Raw genomic sequence first — 26,305 nt, forward strand, 5'->3', positions numbered from 1 at the left:
AGTACAACAGAAAACAGAGGTCAAAGGAGTGTGCATCAGAATTGAAAACTGTGTTGAAACAATGAGAATGTGTTTATAGTCTTGAAGAAACGGTATGGGATGTTAGCATGAGCGATTCATGACTTTGTGTATTCATTCAGTCACAGTGTGCATCCAAATGAGAAAAACTGTAATAAACGTTTTCCAATTATATAATTTATTTTATTGTTTTAAAGGTCTTGCCTAGGGCCCCCAAAAGGCTAGGGCCGACCCAGACTCTGTGACATATCTCTAGTTCAAAATCCAACTGTTTCTTTCCTTCAAACTCATTTTTTGATTTTGAGCCAGTCAAGAACTGTAGAGTTTGGTCTTATCAGAGGCAAAACAAAAGATTGGCTCGGTTATTTTGTGGATGGAATATGTGTAAGTAAATTATTTTGCAACTGGAAATATCCTAAATAAGCATTTGTCATGAAATTTCAAACCAGGAACATTTAAAAGAAGGTCTGGACATCTCTTTTCCAATAGTCGTGTCCACTATTCAGTTAAAGAAGATGTGACCTCTTTCTATTGCTTAATAATCAGCAGTATTTGTTTAATTCATGATGAATTCTCCATTCAGGTAATCCCATGGTCTATTACACTGACTCAGAATGCCTCTATGAACAGCTCTACAGTGAGCATGCTTTGAATGAACTTCTGCTGTGTTTTATGGTTATGATATATTAAAATTCCTGATAAAGGATTAACAAGTTCTTCTACTAAGATAGCCCCTCAACAAGAAACAGAGGCAGAAGTATTGTATATTGACGCTCCCTACAATGACAAGGACTGTCGTTGCTTTTCCTGTATGTTTAGACAAAGATCTTCCATTCTCAGGTGGCCAACCAGCACATTTCACGATTATAAAGAAAATAAAATTATCATCACTGTATGCCACTGAAAAAAAAGCTTTCAGCATATTTTCTGAAGTTTCTGCAAGCCTCTAAACAGGATTGATGATTCTCTCATTAGAAAATTTTTAAAAGCCCTTCATGACATCACAAAGGAATCCACGGGGCTAGACATTCACAAATTTAAAAGCTGCCACTAACAATTTTCTGGGAAAGTTTTTACTGTCATTAATGCACAATAAATCAGCATTTGGCCTGTTAATGCAGAAGACTTTGTATCAAAGCAAAACATTTGAACTTTTAAGCTTTTGTTTTCAATTTAGAATATAAGGAACTTACTTGGGCGCACAATATGAAATACTCGCAAGTACCCAGAGAGGGAAAATACCTGGATTTCTCTATATTCATTTGAAACAAGCAGGTTCAATTGCTGTGGCCTTTCTTTTTGAAGTTGTGTCAACCCATGTGTGGCTAAAAAGCACTGTGGAATCCTGCTTTAAACCACGCTTTCCCATCTGAAATGCTTGCCCAGGTGAAGCCTCTCTGTGTGAATGATAATTCAGATAATTATGGCCCCAGGGCAGTTCAGAAATGATACAGAACAAGTCTGTTTTATCTTTCCCTCTTCTCTATTGACTGAAAGTGAAAATTGATTTCTTATTTTGTCAAAAAGTGCTTCAATCTGCTAATCATCTGGAGGCAGTAAGTGAAATGTACTAAATGTATTTATATATTAAAATATAAACAAATATTAATTTAGTTATTTCAGAATATGATTATTTTATTGAACTCATTGTGAGTGACTGTATTTCTTCAATGCTTCATGCCATTCTATTCTTGATGAAATTCCTTTTATCTTTCTATTTAAGTTTGTTTTAACCTAACACAGCACCTGCATATTTCATCAGCTGCATATTTCTAATAACCAGTGCCCCAGTATGGTAATCAAAGGGCACTTTGCAGAAGGAGTCAGAAGAGACTGCATAGTTGATCATTAAAGGTTAGGGAGGGGCAGTTTATTCTGGCTGATTTTCCCTCTGGGCTTGTGCGATCTGGCCTTACTCCACTTGAAAAGGTGAAGCAATTCCTCACTGACCTGCTGTGCAGTGGGGATGATGGTGTGCATTGGTTGCCGTGGGTAATCTGGTTGGGTGCTTCCTAGAGATAAAAAGCACTTTTCTGTAAATGTGAAGTATTATAACATTTATAACATTATAACATTTTTGTTATATAGTTTTGTTACAAGTTGCCAGTATGATAGCATTCACAAGGAGTCAAATGATGCAAGAATAATTTTGCAATTACCCTTGAAATTCATTCTTAATTTATCATTTTTTTCAGGCTGAATCTATTTATAGATGCCAGCTTGACCTAAGTTCTTGCGTAGACATGACAAAAGTTTCCGTTCAAGTTGTTATGTTATGATTCAGGGTTGTATCTGTTTTTGGGCTATGTAACAAGCAAAAATGTAACAACAGGAAGTGCTGATTGTGTAAGCTTCAAAAATAACAACTTATTTTAAGTAAAACCCAAGGCAAATTTGAAAAAGGTGTATTTTTCACGTTTTGAGTGCCAAAGCTTTTATCACCACAGTGTAAACAAGGGTCCTCAGATGGCCTAGTACAAAATATACCATCATCAGGTTCAGAATGTTTGGACTAATTTAATTGTTATTGATTCAATAATTACATTAATTCTTATTTATTTTAGAGATTACTTGGAAAAGATTTTTTAGTTATTATTATATGTTATTTATATGCTTTATTGATCAGTAATTTAAGATTGTTCCCAATCTTAAGAAGTAAAGATTGGGAATATCTGGTGCCAGGATAGAAGACAAGTAATATCATGCATAATTATCAGAAGAGTCTTTTTACAAAATTTGTTTCAGTATGAGAAAGAGATGACTAATCATTTCAGTTTCATTTTACAGTCTGAGAGTCCCTGGATATGCTGTTAATCTGTACTAAGGAGGTCAGGGAATTCCCCTAAATAATTCAGTGGACTCCTTCCAAAATAAGAAAAAGTTTGAATTCAGCTATGGAAACATGTAAACAGAAAGGTACTATATTTCTTTTCACTTTCATATACTGGAACAGTAAACAAATTCTGAAACAGTGAAACAGTGAAAATTCTGTTCTTCAAGAGCAACCAGCTAGAGAAATATTGAATTGCTAGGTGGCAGTTTTCCAGGTCAGTGAACAATCTGGTAAATCTAAAGCAAGAGAATAGTTAAAAGAGTGCACAGATACAGACTGGACATATTTGGCACAATCTCCCAGATCTCCAGCTAGATGCAGTCAGACTGTGTTGGAGTCTTGTTGACTCCATTCCACCAAATCTCAGGAGTGCAGAGATTTGGTGGACAAAGGGCTGTGCCACACCCACATGCCATGAATTCTGCGAAGGTCTTCTGTAATTCTTATGCATTTATCTGTGTAATCTGTGTTTGACTGATTGTCATTCCAGGACAGAAAAATGACTTTACATTTCTTAATTTAAATTTTCATTATTGTTATTTAACAACAATAATTGTGTGTTCATCCTTTTTTGTCATTACCTTGCCCCAGTGTTACATGTTCAACTTTTGTGTTCTTTTGTACCCTGCTCCTGTTGATTACTCTTGTTTTCCCTTATTTGTATTCCTGGTTCACTTGTGTTTTTGTGTGAACTTTTGTATATAAGGTTAGTTTAGGTTGTTGGGTACACTTACACACTTAGTTGATTTTGTATTAGTACACTAGTTTAGTACGGGTGAGTGCCGTTTGTCTTGTATGGTTTTGGGTAGTCAGTGCAGGTTAGCTAGGGTGTTGAAGACGCCGAAGACCGTGTGTTTCAGGTTTTCTTTTGTAGTCAGATTAGCTTTCCCTCACTGTCCTAGCCAGCTCCATTTTGTTTGTTATTTTCTTTTCTTTGGCACCACTCTAGTTCCTTACCCTTGTTATCACACTTCCTAATCCCTCACCAAAACCCACCTGCTTCCAAAAGAATTATCCTAAATGTTACACCCCTTTACCCCTAGACACTTGGGGTCGTAACAGCAAGTATTAATAATTTCTTTGCTGCAGTGGTTGTTGCTTTGTGTAACTGTGGATTACCTGTCATGGATCCACATTGTTGTCCTTGTCTGTCTTGCCACTTTGTGTCAGGTTACAGAATCTGACTGAGCTGTGTCTTACATGGAGAAGTGGATAGGCTTTAAGACTTGTGATTAGAAGGTAGAGGAATTAAATCACAGATAGCAGACTGCTGTTGTATCCCAGAGAAAGGTACTTCACCCCGATTGTTTTAGTAAAAACACCCGGCTGTATTGTATGAGGGGGTGGCACAGTGGCGCAGTGGTTTGTATTGCTGTCTTAAAACACTGGGGCATAGGGTTAAATTTCAGGGGTGTTGCCTTTGTGGAATTCTCCCTGTGTTTAAGTAAGTTTCCTTGAAGCTTCTGGGATATCTGGGATATTCACACTCAACAACAACACATCGAAGCATGCATCCAGCTATATATACCAGCTCATCTGGGAGTTTTGACCTAGCAGTGAGGGCACTGAGGGAGAAGGCAGTGAAGTGTGGAGTCCCCTCACAGGCCAGGATTGCACTAAATGGGTACAAACACCCCATAGAAGCTTTGCACATGGAGTTCTGTAGAAACATCCTCCACATACAGAGAAAAACTCCTAACAGTGAGTGCAGGGCTGAATTAGGCCAATACCCATTACTAATAAACATACAGAGGAGAGTAACCAAAACTCCTACCACCACAAGGCCCTGCAGAGACAAGATCTGAGCCCTTTGGGCCAGCTGGTCCTGAGGCACACTGGCCTGAGCCACACTAACACAAGCCAGCCTTAGGACAGCACTTCTATAGCACCACAAATCAGACTAATACCACAAACTACATCACAGCACAGATATAACAGCAATATCTCACACACTGGGACACACACAAACATAATATAAACTGGAATGCTACAGAACCCTAAACAGACAAGGCACACTAACCGAATATTTAACCAAGATAAGAAACAGTGAAAAGAAACAGACCCTGACAAAGTACAGGCTCAGTGACCACAGCGTGGCCATAGAAGCTGGGTGACACAAGCAGACCAGGCACCCAGAGAGGACAGGCTGTGCTTCCACTGCCAGAGGGGAGAAATAGAGACAGAGATGCACTTCCTACTGCACTGTGACAAATATTCTGGGATTAGACAAACATTCTTCCCCAAATTTACAAATCAAATCCCAGAATTTCCACACCTGCCAGAATCACAACAACTCCCAATCATGCTGGAAGAGGGAGGAGGGAACTCAGTTGAACTGGCAGTATGTGATCTGAGGAACAGGGAGCCTGTCTCTGAATAATGCTCTATATGTTTGAATGTAAATGTATTATGATATGTCTTTATCGTAAATGTCTATATATTTTATGTTAATTGTATTTGTATTGCTTTGGCAACACTGATTTATTAATTGGTCATGCCAATAAAACATCTTGAATTGAATTGATATTTGGCCCTTGTGTGTTTGTGTGTGTGTGTGCTTTTGTGCACTGGCGTACACCAGTGTATGCAGGTAACAAGATGGATGGATGCATGGATATATAAAATGATACAAATACTAAGCCACTTTGGATAGAAGTGTTAGATAAATATTAATTAGTCTGTGGGAGGTGATGTACTAGCTGTCCATCAAGAGGGGGTGGTGCTGCTATACAGCTGGGTTTATCTTAAGTCAATGCCTAAAAACTGTTAAAGAGCTCTCTGGAGAAACTACAGTTCTGATAATTGTTCAAATATCAACGACCCTGGGCATTGCCCAAGACCTCCTGAGCACAATTCTGAAACCCCCAGAAATAACCTATTAAAATAATTAATTAATAATAAATAATTGCTTACACTTATATAGCGCTTTTCTGGACACTCCACTCAAAGCGCTTTACAGGTAATGGGGATCGCCTCCACCATCCACCTGGATGATGCGACAGCAGCCATAGTGCACCAGAACGCTCACCACACATCAGCTACTGTATCGGTGGGGAGGAGAGCAGAGTAATAAAGGGGATGGGGATTACTAGGAGGCCATAATTGGTAAGGGCCAATGAGAAATTTGGCCAGGGCACCCTGGGATTTTTAATGACCACAGGGAGTCAGGACCTCAGCTTTACATCTCATCCGAAGGACAGCGCCTGTTTACAGTATAGTGTCCCCATCACTTTACTGGGGCATTAGGACACACATGGACCACAGGGTGAGCACCTCCTGCTGGCCCCACTAGCACCTCTTCCAGCAGAAACCTTAGTTTTTCCCAGGAGGTCTCCCATCCAGGTACTGACCAGGCTCACACCTGCTTAACTTCAGGGGGTTGCTAGCTGTGAGCTGCAGAGTGATATGGCTGCTGCTAAGCATACTCCTCTGGGGGCACATCTTTCCATAATATGTCTTCCCCAGAGACAAATACAATTGTCGATTCTTAGGTCAATGTGGTACTTATTTTAGCAATCTGAGGCTTCATTATTCAAACAATGGGCACTTCAGGAGAAAAATGTATGACACATGTAGGCTGTCTGAAATGTTTGAAATCTAGTTTGGAAAGAGTCTAACTTACCACAGGACAGCTGCAGCAGTCTTTAACTTTAACTGTAGTTTTTAACCTTTTCTTTAAAAGTTTTTTTTAAAGAAATGACTTAATATATGATAAGTAATGAAGTTATCCAAGTTAACCAAAATTATCAGAACTATTTTGACAATGTTTGTTAAGTAAATACTTATCAAAGTTAGATAAGATCTTATTCAATATAAGCTGTTAAAAGAAGTTAAGATTAACTTAATAAAGTGCAGTACTCATCAAACACATTAATCAAAGCAGATTAATATTCTACAGTACAGTTTAAATACATGTCTTCATAATATTTACATATTCAGGTTTGCTCAAAGCAAAGTTCATTGTTCAGCTCCATTGCTCAACCTAAATCAATAGCAAATAGACATGTAATGTAAATCAATCAATAATTTGTATGCATATATGTTTTATATAAATTAGTGTGATAGAATGTGGTACATTGGGCCTAGCCTCTGACTGAGAGCAGTATGAAGAATTTATTAGAAATCATGTGGATTGTATACATAGTGTGTCAAAGAGTGAGCTAGGTTTAGGAAATGTGCCTATGGATCTGTGCCTGTGGCTGGAAAGTTGCCAGTTCAAATCCCACAGCCAGCAGATAAATCCTACTCTGTTGGGCCTCTGACCAAGGCCCTTAACCCCTGCTGCTTCAGGGGTGTCATACAAATGGCTGACCCTGTGTTCTGACCCCAAGCTTCTCTCTCCCTGCCTGTGTGTCTCATGGAGAGCAAGATGGGGTATGTGAAAAGACAAATTCCTAATGCAAGAAATTGTACAGTATATGGCTAATAAACTGATCTTTATTGGTGCTTATCAGCTTTCTGTACACCGATTAATCCCATCACAGCATAAAGCCTAGACTTGAAAGTCGACAGTCTCTCTGCCTCCGCAATCTGCCCATGTAATGCATTCAGCCTATGTTATGTCTCTGTGTTCTTCTCATCAGACACAAGTTGAAATATCTTTTGAGTTCAATCATATTGATTCCCTTTCACATTTTGGAGATGTTAATCAAGTCTCCTCTGAGATATCTTTACAAGGACAACCTGTCCTTGTAGCTCATCCCCTTAAACCCTGATCTTGTTGTTTTTCTCTAGACTTCAAAGCTTCTTGCTTCCTTTTGTACCTCTCAGAGAGGCATTTCTGCAGGCTAGAACACAAATCCTTTTTAAACTCCTGTTGAGAAGTCTGTCTTAAAAGCAGCTTTTTACATTTGTGTCCCACCTTTCATTGCAACCAAGAGTCTTTGCTGTGTTAAGCAAATTGACCCTAGCTACACCAGCACCAGAACATACCCACATTTAGCTCAGAAGAGAGCAACAGTTTCATGCCATTACTCTTCTCACCAGCTTGACCACAGGAACAGCTTGAAGTGCAGTTAGGTTAAGGAAAGAAATGTTAACCTTCTCATTCTAAAGATATTATTGAAATAAAGAGTGCTTTGTTTCCTGGGTGCAGGCACCATACACAAAAATCCCACTGTTTTTTAATTAAAGCCCATAATTCAGTGGTCAAGAGAGAAAGAGAGGCAGTTTAATAGCAAAGAGCCACCTGCGGCTCTTTTAATCATTATCTCAAACCATCGTTACAACCACCCACTGAAGTGGAAAGAACTAGAATAGACAACATCAAGATCTGAAGTGACTTTCAATTAAAAGTCTTTTGAGTTTTAACTGGTAATCAAGTAGGTTTTCTGATATCTGAAATGTCACAGTGCTGGGAAAACCCATAGCTACAGTAAACTTGTAGATGAATGCAGACTCACTCTGATTCTGCTTTTACTGAGATAATTTTTCAATTGCTTTTATTAGTCTTGCACATATCCAGAATCTGGCTGTTGTTGTTCTGTCTGCCTTAATTACTTGCATGAACAGATCATTTATACTGTACAGTATATTTAGGTAAACGTTGTATTTTTCCTTCCACTGTTCTTTTGCAGTTGAAGATTCAAAGAGGTAATAACACTGGCTAGTTGTGGCCTTCAAAGATCTGAGTTTACCATTTTGGCTTTAAATTCTTAATTTCTTAAAGACCTGGATAAAACATTAAATTGGACCAAGTTAAATAAGTGACTGCTTGGAGACTCGTTTTAATGAAAGCTTGGAGAGCCCTTCCACGTCTGGTGCTGTACATCTCTCCTTTAAAAATATTTATTGCTTAAAAAGATATGTGTATCTTATTTGTAATTCAACAGAATTGGATATAATCAGAAGAAGGGGATGATTACTTTTGTAAAACCTTGCGTATATCAGAAAAAAATTAATTGTATTAAAGTTTTAATCAGGAGGTAGATCTCTGACTGGAAAAGATAAAAGTGAGTTTAATCAGACTCAGAGCTAATTTACAGGAGTCTAACTGGAAGAGAAGGCTAGTGCAGTGTTTCACCTGTAAATTCCCCCTTAGGGTCAATTCTCTGAGAACTCAAATTGGTATGACATCATTTACAGTATGTAAGATTGCCCAGGCACATAGGTTCTCCACTGTTCAATAGGCATGGTACTCCCTCAAGTTAAACACAAACTTCTGAAATCTAGAGGATTCATTGTTTTCATAATTTGAAATCTCTTTAAACACTACTTAAAGCATCTATGTCTCCTTTAATCCCTGTTAGCTGAAGTGTGCTGGGCATGTTTCTACATGTCTAGAGAGGAAACAGGACAGGAGTAGTGAAGAAACATTATGAATCCAAATGCAGGCATACATCCAATTATGTAAAAAAGCTAAATACAATTATACATTATATGCCCCCACAAAATTTGGAATTTCCAATTGTCAATACTACTAAGGTGCTCCTCCTCTGGAAGGATGAGAAGAGTGCACATCCTTCTCCAGAATGTCTAATGTAGAAACCATATGCCAGTTTCAACACTGCAAGCTCCAGTGTTACAAGCTGGCTCCCAGCCAAAAGACCAGATCTGTAACCCAGCTACAGATGTTCAAGCTACAGAGGGCTATATTTCCACAACATTAATAACAAGTGAGAACCGTCACATTAGCATCAAATGGAGAAGAGAAGAGACGAAATTCTCACTGTAGAATCCCAGGTGCCCAGCAATTCCCAGGTGCTGTAGTTAAATAGCAAACCATGGATATTCAGCTCAACATACAGTATGCCTATAGAACCAGCTGTAAACCACAGCTAACTAATGATACTAGAACCAGCATGTATGTGCTTACAGTAACACTGTAAATCTGTAAAAGTTTCTTCACAGATCACATAAACGCGTAATTAATCTATGCAGCTTTCCTTTATAGTAGATTTATATTTATTATATATATGAGATGTAATGTATCTTTTATCGATGAGCATTCACTGCACTATCCTCACAGTCTTTCATTAAAATATTATTACATGTACATATGTACATTGCCTATGCTCAATTTTAATTGACCTACAAAGTAACAAAATATGTAGCCCTTCTGTGAACCAGTGGCACTTTGAGAGGGCATGTTATGCTAGATCTCGTGATTTTGCCAGCTTAAGTACTTAGTACTGTAGAATGGTTAGAAATTCATTGTTTTATTTTGATTGCAAATAAAGGACATAATTCACTCACATGTGCTCACATAATATGCTTGCTTCACACCAAACAATAAATAATGGCTCACTTTCATGTGTCCTCACTCCACAGAGATTTGTTTGGTTCACATCCATTTTAATTTCTCATTTGAAAGCCCAGAGAAAGATTTCTAGATTTAGCTAATGTCAAATGGATATAAAGATGTTTTAGTAACACGCACCAGGCTAGATACAAACAAGAACGAAAGAATTGTACTTTGCATCTGACAGGAAAAAGGGCCATGATGATGATAATTCTGAAAATATCAAATTATTATTATCATAATATGAATCGGGGGAACCTACAATGTTGATCAACGTTTAACATTAAGTGCACATTTGCGGAAAACAAAAATGTGTAGATAATTGAATTTATAGAAAGTTTATTCCTGTAAAATTAGATCTAACACTTGTTTAAATACATACTGTAGACAGTGATGTAAGGGATACATAGATGACAGCTTCTTTTAAAAGCATATATTTGTTATCAAATATTTTCAATGTTCAATTTTTTAAACAACTATATCTGGATATATGTTTGCAACCGTTATATAGCGTGTTTGCAAAAATTCTCACAAAGGAGACTCTTGAGCCATTACAAACCTCAGGCTTTTTTGCACTTAGCGTTCAGCAAGTCTAAAATAGCAGCAAATAAGTATTTTATCAGATGGAGCATTCCAGCAATCAGATAACATTCACAAATATGAACAAAGCGTGAAATATCTTCATGCTGTTCCTAATTTCTGTCTTACTGAGTAAATGTGCCACGGTCTCCACTTACATGTGAGCAGCGCACCCAGTGTATGCCTTCTGGGCACAGGTCCTCCCTTCTTTTAGTGCTTTCAAATATGCACTTTTCACCTGAGATGCTCACAGTTATTGACATCAGAATATCAGCAACTTCAACAGTACAAGCTACAATAGGAAACATGATATTGCACTTATCCTTTATGGGTAAAACAGTACATACAGTACAAAAGCAAGCACACAAACTTAAGGATATTGAACTACAGTATTGCATATTGTACAGTATTTCCACAAATGCATATTGATTGCCTTTTGCACAAATATAATACCTTAACTAGCTTATTTGTTCTCCAACATAATGCAGGTGAAAGTTGTCATTGTAATCTTGTTGGGGTTTTTTGGGTTAATGGTTAACCCAATAAACAAATAAAATATAATCATGAAAAAATACATTATGTCAATATTAAAAAAACTCCCCTCTGAGCATCAAATCAGTATGACATTGTCATCACATACTGTTCACTCAACTACAAAAGCTGTACAGAAGTAAAGTGTTTTGCTCCTCTGTACATGCACCATGCAGTTTTGATTGTCGATTGTTATCAGTGAGATGTGATGTCAATTGATCCCAGAGATATTCAATAAGGTTCACAGCAGGAGACAGGGGAGGCCAGTCTGTATAAGAAAGCCTGGGTTTCTATAAGAACAGCTAGACAAGGTGAGAGCTGAGATGAGCCTGGTGAAGAGGTGTGTTGTCACCCATGAGCAGGAAATGAGGTCTGTAGCAATAATTCAACAGAATAGTTATTTAATTTATGACACTGACACATAGAGCTGATCTGTAACATCGGCATTGACCACAAATTGCAAGTAATACGTTTATTCCATGCTGGAAAGAGAAGAAAGAAAACTGGGCTGTGGAGCCTTCTTCAGGTGACAAACACAAGTTTGTCCTTCGTCCACAATGTCCTTCACAGACTAGATATGCCTGTCCATACTGTCACACCCCCTTCACCAAATGATCAAATGGTTTGATAAGCAAATATTCAGGGTGGTAAGATGGCACAGTGGTTAGCATTGCTGCCTTGCAGTCCAGACCTAGAGTGCTATGTGTGTGGGATTTGTATGTTCTCCCTAGTTTAAATCCAGTTTCTTCCCATAGTCAAACGACACACTGGTAGGCTAATTGACCTCTGGGAAAAATGACCCTAGTGTGGATGTATGGATCTCTGTCTGGGCATCTGCCCTATGATTGACTGGCATGCCATCCAGGGCATCCCATCCAGCCTTTCACCTGTTGCTTGTCAAGATAGGCTCTGGGTTCCCCATGACCCTGAATTAGAGGAAGCAATTAGAAAAAGATATGTTTTTCTACCCGGAGGTAGAAGCTGTTCCGTAATCTGTTAGTCTTTGACCAAAGCATTCAAAGACTAACAGATTATGGAACAGCTTCTACCTCCAGGCAATAAGACTGCTAAATAGCCAAGCTGCAGTTCCTTCAGGAAATCACCTATAATGGCTACATGGACACACAGTTTTCATTGTATTCGGCATCCTGCAGTACTTGGATGTGTATTGCTTACACCGTGGACATATCGCAGCTCTATTTATATTGAGCTCTGTCTGAGTTTATTTTATTCAATTTCTATTGCACTATTATGTATTATTATGTAACTTATTTTGTAACTTTAATTTTGTGATTTTTACCCCCCGGTGAGCTCGCAGAAAAGACATTTCATTGCCAGCAACTACTGCTGCACGCTTTATTGTTGTGCATTTGATAAATAAACTTTGATGGATTGAAAAGAATGGATATTTACCCCATCATCTCCAACAGCATCTTTTAGGGCACAGTCAGTAATCACATCAGTAATCACAACCAAACACCACTGATAATTTGTCCATGTCTAGTGAATGTGTGCCACTTCAGACTTTACACTCTCTTGCTCTGGAAGGGGACTCTTCCCTCTTCCGCTTAGCATGCAGCCTCATGCTCCATCAGAAATATTGGTGGATTACTGGATTGGCGATTTTTCCATGCTGCATCACCATCTAAATAGGCCTTGTATGATACAAGATATGATAAAAATGCCAATCTTTCATTTTTATGTGATTTTTGATTTGTGCTTAGTGCTGTGTTTCATGGATATCATCCCTACTTTGGGGCTGTTCATTTTATCACAGAGCAGGGTTCTGTGCAACTGATTTAAAGCATATGTCCTGGTCACCTAGTGTTTTACTCTGCTCAGTTTTAGTTAGAAGTCAGTTTGCAAGAAAGCAACGTCTGTATTGTGAACACTCTTATCACTGTTAAAATGTTGTTAACAAATTCCAATATTATCTCCAGCACTTGATAATCACAACCTAGTTTTATACAGTACATAACCTCTATTAAGGTTTGCACTGGTAAATCATGATCATACATGTAATTCCTGTTTACTGAGAGTTTTTTGGCTTCTCAAGATGAGCATTAATAAATGAAGAAGTCGTGTCCGTGTAGTGTTTTATCTTTTTTTTTTCTAGTCTAGTTTGTTTTTCTACACAAGTCTGTTTTTATACCATATAAAACAGAGATCATGTGAAGAGGAACATTATGCCTGGGTCCTATTGACATCAATATCTTCCTTCCATATTTTTTTGTTTCTGATCTCCAAAAACTTCACAATGCGTCAGTATAGAACATGAAAATGCTTGTTTAACTTTTATACACACAAAATCACAGGAATAATATGATTCAACAAACCAATTTACTTACAATTCACCACACTAAGGGACCACAGATCACTGAATAGCATTATTTATTTAAATACTTCAGTAATTTCTTTTTCAAAGTAAAAATAATTGGTGTCAGAAATCTTGCACAATATTTTAGACAATAAGTATCAAAAGTCAGCCACATGGTCCATGTATGTATGTATGTATGGTTATAAATTTGTATAGTGAATGAACATGTATTTCTTAATAATTGTGCATATTTACTTACAGTATGACAAGTTTCTTTATATATACATTATATGTCAACATAGATAGATCTACATATCTGAATCAATCACAATATTTTATCATCCCATTTCAAATTCTGTAAAAGTATTTCAAATAATTTACTAATAGTCATTTAAATGGTTTAAAATAGAAATGTACCATACAGTATTTCTCTATTTATCATGAACAATTGTTACAACTTATTCTTCAAGAAATATAGGCTCCTTAGCAACAAAAAAATGAAAGTAAACTCTGTATAAAACCTTAGGAATTAAAATGCATCTGCTGGCTTTTCTACAGGAATTACAACATTTCAACAGGAACATTTTACCATGGCTACAGTAAGTTTGCTATAGCAACAGTCGGTCACATACAAATACCTGCATGACTGTCATCTCTCAAGAATCTCATTGGGTCACATGGGTTAATTTGGGAAAAGAATATAGTAACCTCTGTGGTTAAGAATAAGTGACTGATCGTTGTAGTTTATCTTCAACCTGTGCTACTGTAAATATCAGCATACTGAGTTTAACATTTTGATATTTACAATTATAACTTAATACTGTATATCTTAATTATGTTTTCTTCTTTCATAACAGAACTTATACCTTCCCAAATAGCCAGTCCCAGTGATTGTGCAAAATCAACTCAGTAACTAAAAGGATGGCAGCAGGACCAACAAAGCTTTTATGATTTCAACAGTTGTCTCCCAGAACCTTAGGATTCCCTTCTGTGCTATCAAAGATCCAATCAATAAATAGCTCCATTCGAGCAGAGATAGGAAAGACAAAGACCCACTGGCACCAGGGACAGGAGTGCATCAGCTGCACTGCAGATGGACACACTGCCTGTGTTAGGGATTCTAAAGAGAATGCAAACTAGCAATAGTGAGAGTGGACAGTCCTGGTGAGTACCCCTGGATATAGCAAACTGGGGAAAGGAGAGAGCATTCATAATAACCTCAACCACCTAGTTTGAATACAGGATTTTAATCATTTTGTACCTAGCCCAATGTGATCTAAAACTGTCCGAAGATAACCCTGTTCCAGATGGTCAAAAGCCTTCTCAGCATTCAGCAACAAAATAGCAGAATTTGTCAGTGTTGGTAGTTTGGATGATATGAAGAAGGCGGCGAACGTTATCTGTCTGCATGCCGACTCCTGACAAATCTTGTCTGGTCATGATGTATAATTGGATTTATTTATAGCATTGTCAAGCCTCCATGTCAATACTTTGGAGCACAGCTCAACATAAGAATTTGGTAATGACAGAGAGCAATACCTGGCACACAGACTGGGGTCCTTTTTTTAAGTAAAGGGTCTCTAATCCCAGGAGCACAGAACAATTATTTAGAATTAAAATGATTGAGGTTTGGAATATTCTATGAAACATTTTCAGTGGAATGTGCTTCATTCTAAAGTTAATGAAGAAGCAGTGCATTTTCCAGTATACCTGAAGGTAGTCTAATTCAATTGACTTAAAACATATATATATGTAAAGGCCAAAGCAAACAAGCAAACAAGATCTTTAAAAAACAATACTAAGTCTCCATGCACAACCCATGTGTCTCCATGCATTAGTAAATATTGAGTGAATCATTTTTGTTGACATTTAAAAATGATTAAAAATACAGATTTAAAGGCTCATTAATATCTAAAACAATTTTGTGGCTTTAATTAGGTTAAATATTTAAACACGTAACATACATGCACCACGCAAGACATCCATTTTTGTTTTTTTTTAAGTATATTTCTTCAGATTATTGTTGGTGTTGATATTATTATTGGCTTTTACATAAACTTGCTTTTGAATCTTCTTACTAGGCACAAATTCATAGCCCACTTACCTGACTATTTCTCGCAGTAGCATATCCTGAAGCAAAGTTTTATGGTGAAAACAAAAAATCTATATCTGTATAATGTATAGTACTGTACATTATTATGAATTTAGACAACAAATTCATAATAGTGTCTAATAGTGTCACACGGAAGAAGGCTCCACAGCCGAAACGTTTCTTTTCATCTCTTTTCAGCATGGAATAAACCTTTACTTGCTCCTTTGCAGCCTACGTATGATGACGCAGCTACCTACTTGAACAAATTCATAATAATGTACATTACTATACATTATACATATATTTCAAATTTTTAAAATATTTTTGGACAAGACAAGAGATTTTTAAAAACACATGTAGTTTGCATTCTTTCTGTAGTTATTCTTAATGCCCTTTGACTGTAGAACATTTATTATCCTCTAAGATAGGTAACCCTTTGGGACTTCATCAAAAGGAAAGAAAAAAGACCACTGTTGACCTGAAACATTAATTTAATAATAAGAAGAGAAAGAAAGAAACAAGCAGGAACAGATTTCTTTGCCTTTTAAAGTGACACATCATGTTGATTTTCCCCTTCCCTCCCCCTAGTGGTGCATATTAAAACAGGATGAGCAGTCTATAAATACCAGCTCTAAAGCCGTGGTTCCCAAACAGAACTCCCCTGCAGTATTCTCCACTCAGGCAAATCTCAGCTACTTCTGCAGAACTGGAAGGAAAGGACAAAGGGGCCGGTGAAAGCTCTATTCTCATCTCATCTTGGGCTACAGAAGCACATAAAGCACAGGAAATTCACTTACAGGTAAATTTCTCTTTTACTCCCTTTGTTAAAACTATTCTCTTCTCACAGAGATATTTTTATTGCTAAAGAGAAGCCTGGCAGTCCTAAGAGGAATTCTAACCACGTTTATCATTGTAAGCTCTGCTCTCTTTAGCATCATACGATTCTGAAGCCAAAATAGGTCAAATCCGAACAAATTATATATAAACATCCCAGATAAGGATAACAATTCTTACAGTCATAAGAGGAATTCTAACCACTCTTAACATTGTAAGCTCTGCTCTCTTTGGCATCATATGATTCTGAAACCAAAATAGAAATACGAACAAATTATATATGAACATCCCAGATAAGGATAACAATTCTTACAGTCCTAAGAGGAATTCTAACCACTTTTAGCATTGTCAGCTCTGCTCTCTTTAGTATAGTAAGATTCTGAGGCCAAAATAGGTCAAATACAAAATATACATGAACATCCCCAATAAGAATAACAGTTCTCACAGTGTTTTCTTTTTAAACAGTTTGCATGATTTATTACTGATGTGTTTACATTAGTTTATTGCTGTATGGAACTAGCAGTGAGTTCTGGTTCATCTGAAACCTTATTTATTAAATATAAGGAAATTTCTTTGCAAAGGCAAAGGTATATTTGATATATACTGTACTGTACTTTAACACACTATTTTCTTTATATCATAATTACAGTAAGAACTGAGGTAAATTAAATCTGAAATAACATCAGCCAGTTAAGTACAATATCGTTTGTCATGATACCGGGAATATACTGTATTATATTATACACAGAAGTACAGTACATTCAGAAATGTAAAGTCACATGTGATTGTGCTCATCATCAAACTCTTGACAAAAGTAGCCACTGTAAGTGTGTGGTGTGTCACCCACTGTCTCTGAAAATCATCAGATTCTTAGAAATGTAGAAAAATAATGCCTGGTCACTGATAAGTAACACGGGACACAAAGACAGTTCTTGAGGGTGAGACTGTCGATAAATAGCTGTTTCAGTACATGAAAAGAACTCTTTATAATCTCTTCATGTAACTATCTTTTAGGAACTCCTTACTTTTTGCTTTGTAGCAGCACAATGTAGATGTAGCAATGTAGTTTAGTCCATGCATTATTCCAATCCACGTGTTTGGTCTGTCACTACAATGACTGAACTGGCTGCTATGTATAAAAATGTCTAGTGGAACACATGATTACATATGTATTCTCTAATCTGTCTAAAAGAGTAGATAAAAGCTGTGCTATTTGTTATTGTTACATAAATTTCGATTACTTTACCTGGGGTTTAACAGTGGCATGCATAGAAATTATGTAAGATCGTGTATTTTATTATTTGAGAATCTGTAATATTCTATTTCTGCAGTTTTCAGAAAAAGATCAATTAATCCTTAACCCCTTCAACAATATGTTGTACATATGTTATACATGTTATATCAATATATGTTATACAGTTTTCTAAGACATTCCTGCAGGTATACAATTTTTCTGCAAGATGCATGTCAGGAAAAAAGATTAAAACAGAAGAAAACTCACTATTCGATAAAATGCCAGCGCATGCGCTGGTTCTCTGTCATGAGCAGGTAATTACTGCTGCCAATCTCTCTCTCCCTCTCCATCAGCCTCAATAAAATCCATTCACCAAATCATAGTACTCAGGGACAGGAAGTGGCCAGGGTGCTATATTTAGCAACAAGAAATCATTTCTGCTGCAGTTGCTGGCTGCAAGCTGGTTGACTGTATGCACATTCTAACTTAACAGCGTATCAGCTTCAGGCAAGCATCACAGAGCTCTTAGACAGCAGGCTGGGTATCAACAGAGGAACCAGCGCTAGAGAAATTAACTCAACACACAAACCAGGTGAGACACACTATTGCCAAAACAGGAGGGAAGGAATTTATGTGTGGTTATAGGAATTTGTTTCAAGGTTGAATAGGATTCAAGACAATCACAAAGGGAGCTTTTGTCTTGGTGTGCTTTTGCAGAACAGCTTCGATAGACAACCCCCCCCCCGCAGAAAAAATAAAAAGCAAATGCAAAACTAACATTAGCTAGACAATCCTGAATTATTTTTACTAACAAATAAATGTAGATTTAGTAAGGGGGAGGGTTTCAAAGCAGAAATGCATGTTAGACCTTTACAACTACATTATTATTATTATTATTATTATTATTATTATTATTATTATTATTATTATTATTATTATTATTATTAATTTTATTATGATGATGATGATGATGTTCCGAAGAATTGAACGCAAACCTGCTATGCTAGTATTGGACAATAGGACTTAAGTAACATGCTACTCTGCATGATGTTGGTGTAATTATTTATGCACCAGAAAGCACAGCAATCTAGATCAAGGTCACTCCCAAAAGGAAAAGAGATATGGCATTATCTAAATATAAACTCTACCTCACAGAGGGCAAAGTCCTTTGTCGTACACAAACTAGGTACAATTAAACGAAATTAACTTGTATTTATATAATTTTATTGTATTGTTATTATTATTTATCTTTATCACGCATCTGATGATGATGTTTGTCTCATTCTAATGGTACTGCTTTATTACCATAAAGAGAAAAGAAATCTGGTCCATACAGGCAGTATGAGTACTCTTTCTTCTAAACAATACCTGTTTATTTTTTATGTGTTTACAATCTTTATTCTAAATATTGCCACTTAAGAAATCAACACTGGAGCACCTATTATTAACATCTAAAGGTCCAAAACACTCGTGAAGTTTACAGGCCGCCAAAGAAAATGCTGATAATTTATTAGAGCTCTTTGTAGCAGATTGATTTCATGGACTATGAATATACAAGATTTGGTGAACAGTGCTCATTTTGAGACAAACTTCTCTTTAATGCTCAAAGTTGGCATGAAACTTTCATTATTTAATTTGCCTAGATTCTGAAAAATTGAGAAAACAAAAAGAAAAGGTCATTGCAAAAGCATTTGCGTAAACATCTTTGATATTTGTTCTGAAATTATTAAATAACCATGCCATAACAAATGGGGAATTTGATTTAATCATTGGCTATACTGCACACTGTCCCTTTTGAATCAGTGTCTGTCTGCTTTTTCTTTTAAAGTTCTAGCGGTTAATCACAATCATACCTGCGGGATTAATGTGCACATGCTAATTATCTTGGTTCATTACTTATTGAGTGTAATTTTATAACATGTTATTCTCAAATTATAGGCATTCATGATAAAATGTAACTGCACTGTAAGCCTATGTCTTATGTGTCTCAGTCAAGAATCCTTCTTGTTTGAAATATTTTTTTAAAAGTATTCATACTGTAAAACAATGAACTTTGATGAAAGCTCTTGTATACCTCCCTGAAATATAAGTGTTTCACTTTATCTGAGTCTCAGCACCTCCTGTGTGGGGCATTTGCCAGCAGCACTGATGGAGCCTCTTTAGGTACAATTAATTACAGTTTGTAGGTGTGGGAGAGGAATATATTCTAATTTAATGATGGTTTAGCCTCCTTAATCAAACTTAAGCATGGATGAAAGTTATGTTAGTGGAGTGAGATGGGGACAGGGAGGGGTTCTAGTAAATCAATGCCCTTCTCTTTTCAAGCGGCTCTTTTTCAGAGACCTTGGATCAGATCACATTCAGAAAAAAATGATTTTGTGACTTTGCATGTTGAACCTGTCTCTTTTAATGCATCACAAAACAATGAACCAATAAATTAGTATTTATTACCCTAGCGAAGAGGCTGCAGTCTTGTACAAACATGCTGCAACAAATTAATAACTGGGAAACAAACTTATTCATTAACTGTACCCTCAGTAAACCTCCATTATCAAATGTTGTTTTTGTCATGTCAGAGAATACACCTATATAAAACATATACGTGATCTATACCATTAAATGCAAATTTGAGAGAAAAAGGAACATGCTGTAGAAAACAGCATTCAGTATATTGTAAAAAGGAAAAGCTGTTCCAGATAGAATTTCTTAGATATCAGTCACGAATGCACTTAAGACCCCTCCAAAACATCAACACTATAACAAAGTAACCTCTCTGAGAAGTTGCTGATGACAGGCAATCTAATTAATCACCAATTAGAATGCCCCAATTTGGGAAAAAAGCAACACTAAATATGAGAGATTGAGGTAAACTTGCCCAGCAAAAAATACACATTGTTTTTACCTGTAAATTAAAAGCAATTAATTGGGGCTGCATAGCAAGTTCTTGGGTTTATAAATGGTGGATTGTGGATTCAAGCCCCTACTGAAGACCTTGCTATTGTACCGTGAAGTTGGCACTTTACCGCTTTATGCATGATGGGTCAACAATTACTGGAGGAAGACTCAGCAATGGATTGGCATCCCATCTCTGAGGGGGGTCATGTGCTCTTTGCTTGCTTAATGCCATGGAAACCATGATAAGCCCTGGTCTGATGAGCTGCTGAGAATATGATTTACCTACATTTTAAATGTAAATCATTTTAGATTAATACAAACATTTTGTTCTTGGTACACTACATAGAAAACCTGCCCAATTTTTCTACAACATTTTCCAGTTCTTATCCATTAGCAGATTTTCAAGAACATCACTTTCTGCACCAACATTTGATGGCTGTATGGATTTCCAATATATAGCTTTCTGTATCACTTTGATTTGTTTTTCCATTTTTGACTTATTAAAAGATTTTGTCAATGCAGAACTGAGACAGAGAAAGCATGGGTCTCAGTCATTCAGGAAACACTACTATCACTAATTGTATAAGTCAGATTACAGAGATATTTATGCAAATTATTTTTAATTTTAATTTTTCAGGTTCTCCAACAGGCATGCGTCCTCGGTCCAGGCTGCTCACCACTAAGCGCCTCCCCACCATCTGTGAGGTTTATGAAGAAATCCTACAGGATATGAATCATGCCAGCACTTGTTCCAATGCTTTCTACATCCACTCTGACTGCCTCTCTTCAGAGGACTATCTGCAATCCATCTGTCAACTGGCCAGACCTACTTTCCCAGTCCTGCAGGAGCCACTGTGTGAAATTGTGAGCCTCAACAAACTGGATGCTCTCAGACTTGGCCCACAATTACCAAAACTTCCAGCTTCAGCACCACTCTTGAATCAAATGGTGCATTACCACACCAGCAGCAAGGAAGCACCCATTTTTACCCCTTTTCTCGCTTTAGAGGGTGTTCACCCGAGGCTCAATAAAAGCTCCAATGCAGACCCCTTGGAATACCTGTATGGACAACATAATGCATCTTGTCTCCAAGGCACCAAGAGCAACAGAAAGCTGACTGAGAGGACAGAGGTAGGCGATGTCTGGGGGAGCAAGGGGCACTCACAGCTTAAAACTGTGGAGGCCTCTCACAGCCGCCAACGGGCAAACAGCTTCCCACAACTCTGCTCTCCTCGTCCCATGCAGCGGAAGATCAGCTGCCCTGAACTGCAGTTAGAAGGCCCGGCAACTCGAGAAACTCCCAGCAGTGACGATTCCATCTGGACTAGTCTTACTGGCCAGGTCTGGCCTCATCCTCCTAAAGACAAGAAGCCCAGTGTGATGAAACCTCCACCCAGGAGATCCCAGAGCCTCTGCCACTCTGAAACAAAGTGTAACTCCAGCATTAGAAATGAAAGGTCCTTTGGCTCCTGCTTTGGTCAGACAGACAAGCAGAATATGATCTCTAGCTGGATAGCAGATTGTAAAAGCGCCTGGAAAGAGGCCAGGATAAGAGCCTGTATGCTGCCAGCCATTGCAGAGATGTAAAAGTGAACAATGACTCGTATACTATGATTTTTTTTAAATTACTTTTTCAAAGTTCAATTCAGATTGTACAAAGTTCACACTGCTAATTTTTAGTTTCTATCATCTCTCCACACAAAAGATTTATTTATAAGGTCTCTTCAGAAGGAATGAAATTGCATTGAAAAACTGGACTGAGACAGTGTTTCTACGAGATTCAATTATTTCTGATCTAAAAATTTGTAAAAAGATATATATTGTATGCCGACACTTTCACAGTAGGGCACACAGACATTGGCGTTTTTATGACCAAGAAACATTTAATCAAACACCCAGACGTTGTTCTGGTATAAATAATATTGGTATTAATATAAATCTCTCATAGACAACAGATTTAAATTATTGTCTTAGCACCCATTTTAATGAATTAATATTTTGAATTAAGAAATGGCACTATATGTGAGATTTCCTCTGTAATATTTAACTTTTGATGATCATCTGAACGGATGTGAAGTAGTCAGCTTTTAAAGACTAATGAACTCTTATGTGCAATGTGTTTCTTATTTAAAAATGGCTTTTAAAAACTATAGATTAAAACAAACCACTGGAAGTTTTCTCCTTGAACCATGATCATTTTTTTATCTCATGTATTATGCTAATATATAACTAAAGAAGCTGGCTATGCCCTTCTTGTTGGCTCAGTTTTAAATCTGAGTAAATACAAGATAGTACTGTGTGGGATAAGACTTTAATTTGTTCAAACCATGCTGATGCTCGTGTGGTAAGATGTTACTTTTAACTTTGGAAAACTGGCACTGACATTTGAAAAAGCACCATTCATAATTTTCCACAATTACTTGCTTGTTTTGAATTTCCACCAATTTTTTTTATAACTGGCAGTATGTAGTGTGGTCATATGCATTGCTTCACACAACAGAATTATTAATCAAAATCCAAATGGGGTAAAATATTTAAGAAAAATTATATAACCATTTACAGTATAATGATTTTCACATCAAGGAAAATATTTGCAACAAGTAAGGAATGAAATGAGGCCAAGTCAGTTCTCTAAGCTTGCATAAAAAATTTAGCAATATACAAAATTGGGACTATTGAGACTGAGTGGTACACAAACACAAATCTCATGTACAGCATGCTTTTTCAGAGATACAAATCAGTTATTTAACATGAAACGAAGAGAAGCTCCATCATTATTTATTATTCAAATGCTTCTAATTCATTCCGCCCAATATAGAGTAACATAATTATATGAATAATTTCCAAATAAAAATATGCAGAAGTATTACACTGAGCATTAAAGTACAGTACTTTAATGTAAACAAACCAATTTGCAGAATGTTAAAATCTGCACCCTTTTTTATTAAGTACCATTTACTAATGAGAAAATTGTGAGTAAAGTATAATCTTAGAAATGTAGAGCACTTAAAAATTATCTCGATACTCTATTTTAAGGAGTTTTTGTTAAATGAAAATGAGTTAATCTGATGATTGAAATTAGATAGTTAAGATGATCAAACAATTTTACTTTCTAGATTAGTAAATGACAGTCTGATGATTTCATTTCAATCTTAAACAACTGTTTCATAATGAAAATAGTATATTGATTAATATTCATTATATAATGAGACAAATGAAGAATCTAGAGGAAAATATTTAATTTCATACTGAATTTTCTATTGGACTCCAGTATCTTAACTGTGGGCTTCTTTTTTGACTACACAGCAAATGTGAAATCATGCTGTGAAATTATTTGTGACTCTAAATGCCCTGAATTGAGTATTGGAAGTTACCCTAGAATAAAATCCCATTGTATTCATCTTTCTCATAGACACTAGACGAGCACCCCACATGGTGTGAACAGTCTTGTCTCATTTGTCTCAATACAATAAATGGTTTGTATGTAAAGACATTAGCTCTGTGTAAGAGAAAAGGGGCAGAACTGTGACAAAGATGTAATAAAGTGTTCTGAAATCTTTTTTGTACTTCGTGTCCACTCTAACTCAGTAAAAAAAAACATTTTTTTGGTTCTGTTTATGGCCAGACAAGGAAAATGATCTACAGAAGCACTACTAATATTCTGTGGGTTCCTTCTGAATGTACTATATTTTATAATCAAACCTGTCCTGCATATCTGAGTCTTAGGAATGTCCCTCATGATCAATGGCTGATCTGTTGTTCTTTAAGTTTAACAAACACAACATTCCTATTTTTAAGTTCACTTTCACAACATGTAAGATTGGCCAGATTGCCTCTAATCTTTCAGAAGAAACATTAATAATTTCTTCTTTATTACATGTATTTATCTCCACAGAGACCGGCATCTGCATATTTTTGCAAAGCCTCTCAGAAAACTAAGAGTAAATCATGCTCTATAGCAATAATTGAAAAAAAAACAAATTATTAGAGTTAATTCAGTTAAATCTTTACATAATTAAGAGCAGTTTGAAGGACTCTTTATTAACTTAACATTAGTTTATGTTTTATGCAGTGAGTACTTCTAAAGAATGTTGTTATGTCACCGTGCGTGTCCTTGTCCTTGTTTTGTTTTTTTTTTCAACTTCCTTCAGGCACCCCCCCCCCATTAATCCATCACTAGACCATCACTGCAGTTGTGACATCATCGTCAATCAACTCCCGGCCAATCAGCAACCAGACCTCAAGTTCAAATTTTTTTTTTGTTTGTTTGTTTGTGCTTGTATTACCCTGCTCGTAATAGGTTTATTCCATGCTGAAAAAAAGAAGAAAGAGAACACAACGTTTCGGCAGTGGAGCCTTCTTCAGGTGTGAGAAGGCCTTCTACACCTGAAGAAGGCTCCACAGCCGAAACGTTGTGTTCTCTTTCTTCTTTTTTTCAGCATGGAAAAAAACCTATTACTTGTTCCTTTGCAGCCTACGCATGCTGACGCAGCTACCCACCTGAACTATTACCCTGCTCATTACTTCTCATTATACCCCGTTCCTGGCTTGTGTATTGTGTATTCGCCTATTACCTGTTTTCCACTATTGTGCAATTTGCTCACTCGTATTTGTGTTTTAATGTGAATTTGATGTACACTTTGGAAAAAGGTAATAAGTAAGATCGTCGGATATATATTTCACTCGTAGGGTTGTTTTCTGTCTAGACGCACTAGGTTAGGGGCATGTGCCACCCCCATTTTGGTCCTGGTTCGTTCAGTGTAGGGAAGTTAGGGCGCATGAAAACGCAGAAGACCTGATTTTTTTTGGTTTGGGTTAGTTAGGTTAGACCTCACTGTATTAGCTAGATCTGTTTGGTTTTGTTATTTTCTTTCCTTTGGCACCGCTCAAGTTCCTTTTCCCTGTGTGTTATTGTGTCCTGATACATACCAATCATTTATTCACTTTTTTAAAAATAAATCACTTTTGCTCCAAACTTTTGTCGTCATGCTCCCTAAGTCCCTCACCAGAAACCCACCTGCATCCAAACCTATCCTAAATGTTACACCCCTTTACCCCAAGACATAGGCCCATGGGGTCATAGCAAATGCTTACATGCTGTTTTGACAGAGTGTTTCTTTAACTTATCTTTTGCATATAAATAAAACAATTATCAATGATACTGTCTTAGATTGTTGTAAAAGAGGACAACAACATCCTAGAACATAACAAAAATAATTCTAATAATGATGTCCTCCAAAAATCACCTAGAAAAACTAACATTGTGCTCTTGAATGCTCTTTTTAACAATGCAAGCTAAGAATGGATTATTAATTGAATGACAACTTAACCTATCATGGTCTGATATGAAAGTTTGACTTCACCATAAATTAAATTATTAAACAGAATTGTGAACAATTCAGCAGTCTTATGAATATTTTTTTGCCTCTTGAACCCCACTATATCCACATACAGTATTATCTAACTGTTGGTGTTTTGGTCTCATCAGACTTTACACTTCATCTTTAACAAGTAGCTCTTTGACATCAACCTTTCCCAGGAAAACAACCTGCACCCTGCACCGGCCTCAAAGTCTGCACTTTAACCAGTTTTCCCAGTGTTATTACCTCTACCTGGAACTACCTGCTTGATCTGTCCTGAAGCTGAGAGTGAACAGTCTACACTGGGCCAGGGCTTTTCATTCACACCTCTCGGTGTCTCTGCTGTCTCTGTTGCCTGCAACTGGGACACGG

General features: G+C 36.8%; 1 protein-coding gene and 1 long non-coding RNA gene across 3 annotated transcripts; both read left to right on the forward strand.

The window, feature by feature from the left end:
- Positions 1 to 16,248: 16,248 nt before the first annotated feature.
- On the forward strand, positions 16,249 to 22,336 carry LOC148650254 (uncharacterized). 2 transcript variants are annotated; one of them, XM_088603860.1, is made up of 3 exons: positions 16,249 to 16,409; positions 18,172 to 18,270; positions 21,211 to 22,336. In XM_088603860.1, the coding sequence occupies exon 3, from the start codon at positions 21,225 to 21,227 to the stop codon at positions 22,158 to 22,160; it is 936 nt and encodes a 311-aa protein (XP_088459986.1). In that variant the 5' UTR covers positions 16,249 to 16,409; positions 18,172 to 18,270; positions 21,211 to 21,224; the 3' UTR covers positions 22,161 to 22,336. The 2 variants fall into 2 exon arrangements, with proteins under 2 accessions (XP_088459986.1, XP_088459985.1); XM_088603859.1 differs by lacking the exon at positions 18,172 to 18,270 and having other exon boundaries at positions 16,250 to 16,409.
- A 1,451-nt stretch (positions 22,337 to 23,787) lies between these two features.
- Positions 23,788 to 25,972, forward strand: LOC148650255 (uncharacterized). The gene is made up of 2 exons (XR_015926064.1): positions 23,788 to 25,179; positions 25,824 to 25,972. It is a non-coding gene; the product is annotated as an uncharacterized LOC148650255 (long non-coding RNA).
- Positions 25,973 to 26,305: the final 333 nt, after the last annotated feature.

This window comes from Lepisosteus platostomus, chromosome 13, assembly GCF_059453375.1.
Source record: "Lepisosteus platostomus isolate fLepPlt1 chromosome 13, fLepPlt1.hap1, whole genome shotgun sequence".
Classification (NCBI taxonomy): domain Eukaryota; kingdom Metazoa; phylum Chordata; class Actinopteri; order Semionotiformes; family Lepisosteidae; genus Lepisosteus; species Lepisosteus platostomus.